At 39.8% G+C, this 13,035-nt stretch overlaps 1 protein-coding gene across 1 annotated transcript in view; it reads right to left on the reverse strand.

Moving 5' to 3' along the window:
• LOC107723943 (fibulin-7-like) overlaps window positions 1-13,035 on the reverse strand; it is a 19,387-nt gene that overhangs the window by 5,114 nt on the left and 1,238 nt on the right. Inside the window, exons 2-5 of the mRNA XM_016532674.1 lie at window positions 12,694-12,764; window positions 11,447-11,618; window positions 10,266-10,437; window positions 8,741-8,964 (exon numbers count right to left, since the gene is read on the reverse strand). Of these exons, the coding sequence (XP_016388160.1) occupies window positions 8,741-8,964; window positions 10,266-10,437; window positions 11,447-11,618; window positions 12,694-12,764 (639 nt within the window). The remainder of the gene's footprint in view (window positions 1-8,740; window positions 8,965-10,265; window positions 10,438-11,446; window positions 11,619-12,693; window positions 12,765-13,035) is intronic.

The raw sequence follows: 13,035 nt of genomic DNA on the forward strand, positions 1-13,035 counted from the left end.
GTATTGGGACACCCCCTTCTTTAGAACAGAAAAAGGCACTTCCAAAACTGTGGCATCAAAGATGGAAACATAATTCATGTATTTAAAAATTGTATTTCCATCTTTTTTGCCACAGTTTTGGAAGTGTCTAAAATGATTGTACGCATATGAACAAGTCATTGGTGTTTGGCAATGAGTTTTTTGGAGTTTTATTGAGTTTTCCCAATACTTTGGGCAATACAGTGTATGTTTGGTGCTGTAGGGGGCCCAACCTCATATTCTTTCATAGGGCCCAAAATTGCTAGCGGCGCCCCTGTTGGTGTTACACCTAATTAAAGGTAATGAGATCCGGTAACACCACTGATGAATCACTGGAATAAGCTGATATTCGTAATTCAGACAGGTATTATAAAAGCTAAAATAATAGCATAGAAATCTGAAATTTCGATCTTATAATTTCCATGCTTATTACATATATTAAAATGAAATTTATAATTAAATTAACAGCATCACTGATGTTTAATATATACACTACCATTCTGCATTTATTTGATCAAAAATACAGTAAAAACATTAATATTGTGAAATAGTATTACAATATCAATGTTGCAAACATTTGTGTGTGTGTGTGTAGATACCACCCACAAACGAATGGTCAAATGGAGAGGAAGATTCAGGAGGTGGGGCGATTCCTGCGAACCTTCTGCCATGGCCACCAGGATTCCTGGAACCAGTTCCTGGGACTCCTTCGTTATTTTAGCTGTGTGCTTAGGGTCATTGTCTTGTTGGAAGGTAAACCTTCGGCCCAGTCTGAGGTCCTGAGCACTCTGGAGAAGGTTTTCGTCCAGGATATCCCTGTACTTGGCCGCATTCATCTTTCCCTCGATTGCAACCAGTCGTCCTGTCCCTGCAGCTGAAAAACACCCCCACAGCATGATGCTGCCACCACCATGCTTCACTGTTGGGACTGTATTGGACAGGTGATGAGCAGTGCCTGGTTTTCTCCACACATACTGCTTAGAATTAAGGCCAAAAAGTTCTATCTTGGTCTCATCAGACCAGAGAATCTTATTTCTCACCATCTTGGAGTCCTTCAGGTGTTTTTTAGCAAACTCCATGCGGGTTTTCATGTGTCTTGCACTGAGGAGAGGCTTCTGTCGGGCCACTCTGCCATAAAGCCCCGACTGGTGGAGGGCTGCAGTGATGGTTGACTTTCTACAACTTTCTCCCATCTCCCGACTGCATCTCTGGAGCTCAGTCACAGTGATCTTTGGGTTCTTCTTTACCTCTCTCACCAAGGCTCTTCTCTCCCGATAGCTCAGTTTGGCCGGACGGCCAGCTCTAGGAAGGGTTCTGGTCGTCCCAAATGTCTTCCATTTAAGGATTATGGAGGCTACTGTGCTCTTAGGAACCTTAAGTGCAGCAGAAATTTTTTTGTAACCTTGGCCAGATTTGTGCCTTGCCACAATTCTGTCTCTGAGCTCTTCAGGCGGTTCCTTTGACCTCATGATTCTCATTTGCTCTGACATGCGCTGTGAGCTGTAAGGTCTTATATAGGCAGGTGTGTGGCTTTCCTAATCAAGTCCAATCAGTATAATCAAGCACAGCTGGACTCAAATGAAGGTGTAGAACCATCTGAAGGATGATCAGAAGAAATGGACAGCACCTGAGTTAAATATATGAGTGTCACAGCAAAAGGTCTGAATACTTAGGACCATGTGATATTTCAGTTTTTCTTTTTAATAAATCTGCAAAAATGTCAACAATTCTGTGTTTTTCTGTCAATATGGGGTGCTGTGTGTACATTAATGAGGAAAAAAATTAACAAATGATTTTAGCAAATGGCTGCAATATAACAAAGAGTGAAAAATTTAAGGGGGTCTGAATACTTTCCGTACCCACTGTATATTGTCATGTAGCTTTGTAATAGATCCTTCTTTGCTTCTCTTTGTACCTGCTATTAAACCGGCTAAATTATGAAAGACCGTAGTATTGATAAGCTCTGATGTTATCGGTTCTGCTTTCAGTACTGAAGAAATTAAAGAAAAAAAACGTACAATTTATTATTGCTACACATAAGTTATCATGCTAATTGTATCTTGTGAACTGTTTCTATATGTGATCAAATTAAGACATTTGTCAGTGATGTGTTTTCGTTGTTCGCAATCCAGAAGTGAGATCTCTCTTGTACTTTAGGGCTGTACGATTAATCTAATTTCATTTCTGATTTTGAGTTTGGTTCCAAGGATTATGAAAACAAGATGTTTGAGGTAAAGTGGTATATTAGAGAAAATCTGATGTGTCTTGAGGACTTTATTACTGCGATGTGCGTGTGTCTGTTAAGTCCACGTGACTGTAGTAATCCATTATTATAAGTTTACACCACTGATCTATAACAGAGAACTGGATTGCTCATGACGTTATAAAAGTGAAGCCACTGCGCCGCTATATTGGTATTCCCTAGTATTCCCATGCATTCTAGTTAATTAAGAGGAAATCGTACGATTTTAATATAAAAAAATCACCTAACGAGTCAGGTTTTTATATCTGAATTATCAATGTACAATGCAAACGTCCTGCATGTAAATTTGGTTATTTGTTTAATGTTGGGAATTTCCCCTGCATATTAAAGAGTTAAGTATCATATTCATAGTAGTAGCAAACATCAGATGAACATGATAAACATCAGATGAACGAGATCCTCAACATATGTATTACAAATGACAAGTGCTCACGAAATCTGAATAAAGATGTATGCTTTGTATGTGCCTTCTACAGTTATTTACTGTTTATGTAATTATGTTGTTATATAGTTTTTTATACGTACAGCAGTGTTACAAATGTGTCAACAATGAATTTGTTGAATTTTGTTAATAGCATGCATTTTGAAGCAGTTCATTATTTAAATGTTGTTTAAATTAATAATTAATTCAACATATATACACAACTTTTACTCCTATGGAAACTGTAATGATAGTAAAACACCATAGAATGTGCATGTCTGACTTTTTGTCTGATGGGTAGTGGGGTGGGTGGAGGTGGGGTTTTGAATATATATTTTGTATTGTATTGTTTTGATCTTTTGTTTGTTCTTGCATATTATAACATTTTAAATAAACAGACCTTGTTCAAAAAAAGAATTTGCACGTCTGAAATAGATGTTGCTCAATCAGGACATTTAAAAAAATACACGCATCATAACATCATTCAGAGAAATAACTGACAACGTACGGTACTGACTTAAAGACATGAAGCTTTATTTCCAAGATGATGCATGGTAAGCTTTGAATTTCAATACAGTATAGAGCAAAGTAACAGGGGTTCGTATTGTAATATTTACTGTATATGCAAATCAATTTCTGATACTAATACCAGATAAATTCAATTCAAGTTTATTTGCATAGCGCATTACACAATGCAAATCATTGCAAAGCAGCTTTTCAGAAAATTTAAGTTTCTACAATATATTTAGTAGTAGCCTATCAGTGGTGACTATGTCAAGTTGATATAGATATGGCAGAAATGTATGGTAAAAATCAGTTAATGATGTAATCAAACAGATAATTGTAACAGATCGGCCAGGCTCCGCCACCACCCAATCACAACGATCCCTCTCACCTGAGTTCTGAGCACCAGCACCTGTCACTAATCAAGCACCTCATTAACCAGCCTGCATAAAAGCACACACCTCAGACACCCTCACTGTCCGGTCTCGTATACACGTAGAGGACTCAATGACTTTGCTACTACTTCCATTTGAATACTTCCTGCATTACTTACCTCCTGTGGTCCTCCTAGTGTCTCCTGTTCCTCCTTGTTCGAGGATCGCTGAGGGGTGTGCTCCTCCTGCCTACATTCCAGCTCCTGTAAAGCCAAAGACTCGGATTACCCCACTCATCATATCCTTCGAACTATTCACTCACCATCACATCCTCTGGACCCTACCCCAGTACTCTCTGTGACCAAATAAACCTGTTTTATAAATACTAACCTGTTGTGTCAGACCTCTTCCGTTACTATATATATATATATATATATATATATATATAGACTGTCCACATGTAATTATGGCTATAATAAAAAATATAAAATACAAAATATATATATTAATAATATTTACTACACTATTATTATTTACTACACTGTTAATATTATACTATATTAACAAATAATAGAATAAATATTATAGCAACATTTTTTTAATTAATAAGCAGTATTTAAGTTACCTTTAACATTTTTGCATTTTTAAGTTGACATAACAGCATTAAAACTAGTGACAATTGTTTTTTAACACTTTCTAAGTTAGGCTAAAAACTTAAATACAGTTCCCTTCCGAGGGAACTTCGAAATGCGTCCTCTAGGGGTCGCTATGGGGAACGCCTTCGCCACAGCCTATGACATCACTACCGGCGCGACCACAGTATAAAAGGGTGCCGGTAGAACACGGCATCCTCTTCTTCGTCTTTACTATGACCGTTTGTTTATGTTAAGCATGACTAGGAGTGCATGTTCTCTTGCCAGAGGCTTTGCTCTGATACCCGCAGTTTCACACGGCTCGCGTCTGTGTGGTGAAGAGAAAGCGAGTTCAGCTCTCGAGGTAGTTGGATGCGCTCTGCATTCATTGCTTGTTTTTTGTGAGGGATAAGCATGAATTGAACGCGCTCGTCTCACGAGGAGACGGCTTGTGCTCATCGTGATGCATTCACAAGACTACAGAGGGGGAGGTGATTACTTCACCATTTACCCGAGTTTGTAGATAGCGTTTGCATGAGTGCTTTCGCCTCTCGTGGGAATAGCGACGCATTCGCGGCAGCGGTTTTCGTTCTCGCTTGATTTCCGAGGTAATCTAGCACTTGGGCGGAGCGTGTTTAGCTCCCGCGGGAGCTGAATGCGTGCTGCGCATTACGGTCGCAGTAAGAATTGGCTGCCCATTGCCGTGATTCGCGGTTGATGGGAAGAACAAGGAAAGGACCTGACGGGAAAATTTCTCCCTATCAGTAATTTCCTTTTGTTCTCATCGGAGTGTATTGATATGATGAGGTGGTTGAGTTTCGTCACACCACAGATCTTGCTCTCCGTGCCACTAAACAGAAGGGCTACTCGGGCTTTGCCTTCAAATGATGCCCCGTGAGCTTGAGTCATGCGCAGAGCCGTGGTTGGTGAGTACGATCCATTTCATCTATCTATTGCTAGTTTATGTGAATTCACTAACTAGTTTCATCAGGACCCGCGGGACCTCCATTCAGGTAAGCATTTTTCGGAGTATAATGCTTCGTGATGTGCTCCCTGATGTCCTAGCTGGGTGTTTGCTTCAAGAAGCTGCCCCGGCCAGGACGCGCTACTCATGTGTTGCCCCAAGGGGTCTCCTGAGATTTGAGACATCCTCTAAACCATCATGCATGTAAAGGCTCCTCTCGCTGAGGCGTTGAGGGGCCTAATACGCTTTTTTCCACTCTGCAGTTGGATAGACGGTCGGGCCTGCGGGACCTCCCTGTCACACTGCCCTTATGGTCGAACCGGTGAATCACCCCTTTGCAGAGTGGGCTTGAGTACGCTGCGTTCCCTGAGGTATGAGTGAGATGTGTTTCTGCGGAAACCTTTCCTGTGTGCTTCGGCTCTGAGGAGCAGTAGCTCTTCATGCATAAATGGGTTAATGGGTCCCGTTGTTTCTCAGGTTCTCTTCGGGTCTGGTTAAACGGAACCCATGCTCTCTATTGAGATATAGTTATGCTCCCTGGGCTGCTCGGTCTTGCCCTGAGGGGCTTAGACCTGAGCTTGGGTTGAGTCTGAGGACTTGCCTTAGCCTGAGGGCCGGGAGCGCTGCTCTCGTAATTCCAACAGGTGATCACATCAAGTAGCTAGGCCTTTTTTGTGGCCTCCTTGGTCTATCAATGCTCTATGGCAAGGAGCCTGCAGCTCTCCCTGTTGGTGCGTTCGGAGCATGGTGCTCCCCTCACTGCGGGAGGGTCATTCCAACCGGAATGGAACGTTTGTTTCTCCTCTCTGCAGAGAGTAGAGAGTCTTGGAGAGCTGGGCCTTCTGCCCCTCTAGTGATGGTTGAGCCTGGCAGTGCTCCCGTCTTTCGAGGGTCGTTTTTAAGAATATCGCTCCCAGTTGAGCTTCTATGTGTCTCTTCCGATCCCGGAGTTGGTTGTTCTTCTGCTTAGAGCCTAGTCTTTGTCATGTCAAGTTCACACGCTAGTTCTCTGTGCACTTCCTTAATTTCCATAATCATGGTAGATGCGCACGCTGGGCCTTTGTGCACCTTTCTAAAATCCTTTGTGGTAAGGGTGGTTTAGAGGATGTCAGCTCCATGCTGCCTCGTCCCCTTTTTCTGAGTTGTCTCAGGCCCCGGATCCTTGCTTGGGCCTCACTCTTATGATGTATCTCTGATGATACTGGTATGGTTGAGCTTAGTAGTGCTTAGCTAAGGGTCGAGCACTCCGCTCTTTGAGCTCTGTGACAGTGACATCAGGTAGTTTGGACGCTTTCTGCCTCCCTGATTAGTTGCCCCTATTTGGTCGAGCCTAGCTGTGCTCCCCTCACCTTAGAGGGTTACCTTTGAGCATGCCTCTCCCAATTGAGTGTTTGAGGCCTCCCCTCATGGAAAAGCAGGTCCTACGTTTTTGGAGCCATTGAGCAGCAGCCTCAGGTTGTTAGGCCTCCTTCGGCCTCCCTGTTAGGCTACTCTTTTTGTTGGTCGAGCTTAGCAGTGCTCCCCTCACTTAGAGGGTCACCTATGAGCACGCTGCTCCCAGTTTGAGGTGGACAGGTTCTTGGTTACCCTTTAGTAACGGTGTTTCTAAATCCATGCTATGGTAAGTGCACACGCTCAGCTTCTGTGCACTTTCTAAAATCCACATTGTGGTAAGTGTGCACACTAGGAAATTTGCGCACTTTCTAAAATCCTGTATGGTAAGGGTTACCCGCTGTAGCCTTGTTCCCTTTCTATGAGTTGGTTAGGCCCCGGTTTTCAGCTTGGGCTCCACTCAACCTATGTCTCCCTGTTGGTTCATTACGGTATTTCTAAATCCATATCTATGGTAAGTGCTCACGCTAGTTCTCTGTGCACTTTCTAAGTCCATATTCATGGCAGGTGCGAACGCCAGCCTTTGTGCACCTTCTTAAAAGCCTTTATGGTAACGGTGACGCGTTGTTTCCTCGTCCCCTTTCTTTGAGTTGGCTCTGGCCCTGGTTACCTTGGGCCCCACTCTCCGCATATTCACTTTCTAGACAGGGTGTTACTACTAAGTTTCCCTGGGTTCCTCGGTAGCTCGTTCTTAGAGCAGGAGGTAGTCTCTGTTTGACAGGCCAGGATATGGGTTTGTAAGCAGCCCTGATACTCGGCCTTATCCCCTTAAAGGAATCCTTGGTTATTTTTGATTCCAGGCTTGAGCTTTGCCCTGGGCTCGGGCTTTATACAAGCCAGCCCTTACAGGTAAGTTTGGTGCACAGCTCAAGCCTTTGGCCGTAGGGGGTAATGTCACTGACAGCCGTCAAACATCCTAGGGGCAGTTCCTTTGACTTGTTGAGTTGGTACTTAGTGCTCGCCTTGGTATTGGCATTCACTTCCCTCAGCATGGCAGCGTGGGTATACCGTTCCCCATAGCTACCCCTAGAGGACGCAGTTCGAATTTCCTTCGGAAGGGAACGTCTCAGGTTATATATGTAACCATGGTTCCCTGCATCCTCTAGTCTCCTCGCCATGCTTCGGACGTAAGCTTCAGACGAAGAAGAGGATGACGTGTTCTACCGGCACCTTTTTATACTGTGGTCGCGCCAGTAGTGACGTCATAGGCTGTCGCCGGCCAATATCATTGTCGTGTTTAGATGTATGCTTCAGACACCGGTCACGTTGAAGGCGTTCCCCATAGCGACCCCTAGAGGACGCAGTGTCTCGTTCCCTTCTCAGGGAGCCATGGTTACATACGTAACCTGAGACGTTTTCTGGACAAAAATAAATAAATAATAAATATCCATATCATGAAAATGTAATTTTGTGGTTCTGTGTTACTGTGAAACGAGTTTATTTTTAACAATATCCCTTATTATTTTAGTCTTAATGGTTTGAGCAGCGCATTTCAGCAAAGGTTTTTATTTATTTATTTATTTATTTATGTGTTTATTTATTTTTGTGATTGTCACAATGTAATACAGCCTGTTAGAAAGCACTGTTATTCATTCGAGATGCAGTGAGGTTACACAATCATAATAATGTATGTGTGTGTGTGTGTGTGGTTTAATTCTAATGATCAAACAGAGGGTGGAAAATGGCAATTTTTGAAAAATATTTTTTTGAATTTGAAATTGGAAATGGTCATGAAATAACTAAATGATGAAAAAATACACATAATTACACAGATATTTAACACTTGTACTGCAGTATACAAATACTGTGTGTGTGTGTGTGTGTACGTTTTTGTGACATATGAGGACACAAATTTGTATAAAGGCATGGGTATGACATAGGTATTACAAGGAGAAGGTGACTTATGAGGACATTACCCCATGTCCCCATTTTTCAAAACGCTTATAAATCATACATAGTTTTCTGTGAGGGGTAGGTTTAGGCGTAGGGTTGGTGTAGGGCAATAGCACATACAGTTTGTACAGTATAAAAACCATTACGCCTATGGAATGTCCCCACAATTCACAAAAACAAACCTGTGTGGCTGCGTGTGTGTGTGTGTGTGTGTGTGTGTGTGTGTGTGTGTCTGTGTCTGTGTCTGTGCGTGTGCGTGTGTGCGTGTGCGAGTGTCACCTGTGCAGCGTGTGCTGTTGTGGCTGGAGATGCTGTAGCCCTGCTCACAGGTGCAGTGGGTGGAGTCCAGAAACTCAATGCAGCGAGACGCTCTCACATGGGTGGAGATGGAGGTAGGACGATGAGAGGATGAGGAGGACGATGCTGATATAGAGGCGGATGCATCATTGTTTACAGTGATGTCCACAACTAAGACAGAAAACAGTACATGCTTATACAATGACCTTTGACCTTTTAGACTTTAGTCAGAGTAGTCCCCATATGTGATATGACACAACTGGCAGCGAGATCCTGAGGAAAGTACAGTTCATTCAGTGTCATACTGTTGTATATTTGGGTGAAACGTTTAAAACACGTCTTTCCACAAATTTACTATGCATGGTTTGAGAAAAACAGATATAGACACAAAGCATCACAACAGTACACAATACTGGGTCTCGTTCATGAAACCAACATGTGAGCATGTAAGAAAGTTTCTAAAAGAATTTACACATTTGTGTTTCTTAAAAGAGAAATAAACAGTTGCACTGAGTTGAAGCAACAACTTACGCAGAGGATTAATGAAGAATTTACACAAAAATGCTCAGTTTGTGTTTTAAGAATAACTCTTACATAGATGTTACTATGCACATTTATGCATAGGTTTAATGAATAAATTACACAGAAATTCTTTCATCTTTTATTTAATTAATAATGTGTAAACTGTTACTACATTTGAAAATTTTTTTTTTTTTTGAAGGATTTACACAAGAATTAGTTTGAGTCGTGTTTCAAATATTAAGCACATATTGTTACACTGAATAACATTTGACAATTAATGTCAGGCTTTTTTTAAGGAATTACACAGATTGTTTTTCGTTTTATTAATGAGGCATACATGTTGCAATGAATTCATTGTGATTGTTTTCACATAACTTATGCCATGAATGAAGCATAAGTTATGTGAAACTGAATGCAACAAGTTTACACAAGAAGTTTTAAAAAGGATTTGCACAAATTTGTCGATTTGTTTGGCTAGTTTTATGAGTGAGGCGTAATTTGTTCTGGCTAATATGAATGCAGCTTGTTACACTTAATTAAATGCAATACTATGCAAGAGGTTGGTAAAATATTGTTTAACATTAACATTGTTTAGCTTATATTTCTTGAGGAGTAAATCATTAAAAATTTAATTGAATGCAGCAGTTTATTTATTAGAAATTATTTTATGAACTATTTACACACAAATTTGTTGAACGAGGCATAAATTGTTACATAGAATAGAATGTGAAAATTTACTTGAGGTTTTGCGAGTTATTTACACAGAAATGAAGTTAAATATGTTAATGTATAAAGAATGGCTTGTTCGAAACATAAATGAGAATGATCATGTTTTGTGCCATGCTACTCTCCCTAAAGTCTAGACATTTGTCAAACTTACATGCTTAAACAACGATTTCAGAGTCTAGTGCAAGTCATATTTCTCCTGACACAGATGATAATGGTTTAAAAGAGTAATGTTAAAAACAGTATCAGACTCATACACTTGCAGGACGGTTGAGCTCCACTCCAGTTCTGGGAGTCCAGACAGGCTCTGGTTTCTGGCCCCATCAGCTGAAAGCCAGGGCTACACAGGAAGTGAACCTGATGGCCCAACTTAAACACATTCCCTAGGACCCGCCCATTAGCCAGCGGTTCAGGTGGAGCACAGTCTGATCCTGGGAAAAAGAAATAAAGAGGCTACACAAGCAGTTCCTACACATTGCATAGTGCATCCTGTACTACAACACTGACATATTTAATGGTTAAGATTACTTTATATCATTATCATAACATAGTTTACAAAATTAAAATTTGCGGAAAATCTACTCACCCTCAGGCCATCGAAGATGCAGATGAGTTTGTTTCTTCATCAGATTTGGAGAAATGTAGCATTCCATCACTTGCTCACCAGTGGATCCTCAGCAGTGAATGGGTGCCGTCAGAATGAGAGTCCAAACAGCTGATAAAAACATCACAATAATCCACACCACTCCAGTCCATCAATTAATGGCTTGTGTTTGCTATAAAAAAATTAATCATTATGGACGTTTTTAATTTAAAACCATTGCTTACAGCTAAAATGCGAGTCCATAATCCATAATACTGTTTTCTCCAGTGAAAAAGTCGTCTCATCTGAATCAGGGGAGAAATCTGCACAAATCAAGCACTGTTTACAAGCCAAAACAGCTCTAAACAAATAAGTGGGTGGATTTTAATGTGAGAGCACAACAGGAGATGGACTTTTTCACTGGAGGAAGTGTTATTATGGATTATCGACTCATATTTTGGCCAAAAGCAATGGTTTAAAGTTCAAAAAACACAATGATGGATTTGTTGGAAACATGCAGCTTTTGGCTTCTCCAGATGGACTGGAGTGGTGTGGATTACTTGTGGATTATTGTGATGTATTTATCAGCTGTTTGGACTCTCATTCTGACGGCACCCATTCACTGCAGAGCATCCATTGCTGAGCAAGTGATGTGATGCTACATTTCTACAAATCTGATGAAGAAACAAACTCATCTACATCTTGGATAGCGTGAGGAAGTGAGTATATTTTAAGAAAAATTAGATTTTTTTAGTGAACAATTCCATTCAAATTTGTGTGAATTTGTGTTATTTACTCCTGTTTTTGACATTGTCTTACTCTTGTCTGTATAAACCAGTTTGGCCGTGGGTGCTGACCTGTGCTTTTCTTGTTTGCGTTGGACTTGTTGTGTTTTACTGTGCTGTTCTGTAAGAGGCTGAGTTTCTTGCGGAGGCTCCGCAGACTCTGCAGGAAGGACGTCTCATGGGCAGAGAGCAGCTTTTGGACCTGCCGAAGAGCATTCAGCACTTCCTGTCCACTCTGACAGTCCTGTGCAATATATATATATATATTAGACCACTCATGAGTGCTGGCTAAAGCACTCTTTTAGGTAGTTAACATTATTACCCATAGAAATTTTTATCAGACATTTTATACTGTAAGACAAAATATTATAAGATAAATAATAAGTAAAATGTAATAAGTAAAATTAAATTCATGAGTTTTAATTTAAATGAAAACAAATCAGTGTTTTCATGTAGGTTCATTTTTTCAGAAGAATCCAGAGTCCATTCCATTGTCCAGTTTTCCAAACAAAGTTGAAGGCTATTTCAGAGCTAAATTGCACGGTCATTAGGTCTGTCCACTGCAAATCTGGTCTAGACTTGGACTAGATCTACTCTGTGTTTTGGAGACAGAGCCAAATAAGAGCCTGGTGTTAAAACCAAAGGCAAACACCACAGTGGTTTCACAGCGTGAAAAACTATTTCATATTTGCAGACTGAGCTGAAAGATGGTTTCCAAATGTGAAGCATGTTTATGAAGAGAGCTTATCAGAGCATTTTTTAAATTATAAACTCATTAATATATTAACACGATGTTGATTTTACCACATTCAAATTTGCATATAAAAGTCTGCATAAAAGCATAATTTTATGAAAAAAGTAAATTCATTATTTAGATTCAGATTTTAGATTTAAAATGTTAAATATTCAGCAACAGACCTTGAAGAACCACAATAAAATATTAAATTATTTAGTTTAATAATAATATTAATATTTAATAATAAAATATGTATATATTTAATAATATTATTATATACTTAATCATACATTTTTTAAATATATTTATTTTATTATTACTAAAAATATTTTACATAGACCCTGGAGGACCAGTATATAATATAATATAATATAATAAAAAATATTAATTCACATACATTAAAGACTGTGTAAAATACATTACAGTATAATGATATAGGCCCATTAACAAAAATAAATAAATAAATAATACAAAACAAAATAAAAATTCAAGACAGCAAATACAAATAATTTGTAAAAGGCCCAAAATTTGAAATAAAGTTTCTCTTTATGTTTATTTTTTATATTGTTTTAAAGTTACTTACTTGCCCCTGAGATGTGAAGAGTTGGCTTGTAAAAATGATCATGAAAAAAACCTTCATCCTTAATAGAAGTCCTCAGAATCTTAAGTGAATAACAGAAAACTTGAGCTTAATGTTATTCCAGTTTGGTTATGTTCAACTTGTGTAGATGCTGTCTGAGTCCAGACTGAGTCTTTGCTTGTTTTGAGGAGTTTAAACCCGCCCTGCATCTGCACGCGCACGCGAGTCTGCCAGAACTCAACATCAAAGAAATAAACGTATTTTAAAATATAGGCCTACCAATATTTATACTGTTATTACCAGGGGTTAAATTGGGGGGCTCTATGGTATCGCGCTTATATATAT

This window comes from Sinocyclocheilus rhinocerous, unplaced genomic scaffold (assembly GCF_001515625.1).
Source record: "Sinocyclocheilus rhinocerous isolate Xijiao unplaced genomic scaffold, SAMN03320098_v1.1 scaffold63, whole genome shotgun sequence".
Lineage (NCBI taxonomy): Eukaryota > Metazoa > Chordata > Actinopteri > Cypriniformes > Cyprinidae > Sinocyclocheilus > Sinocyclocheilus rhinocerous.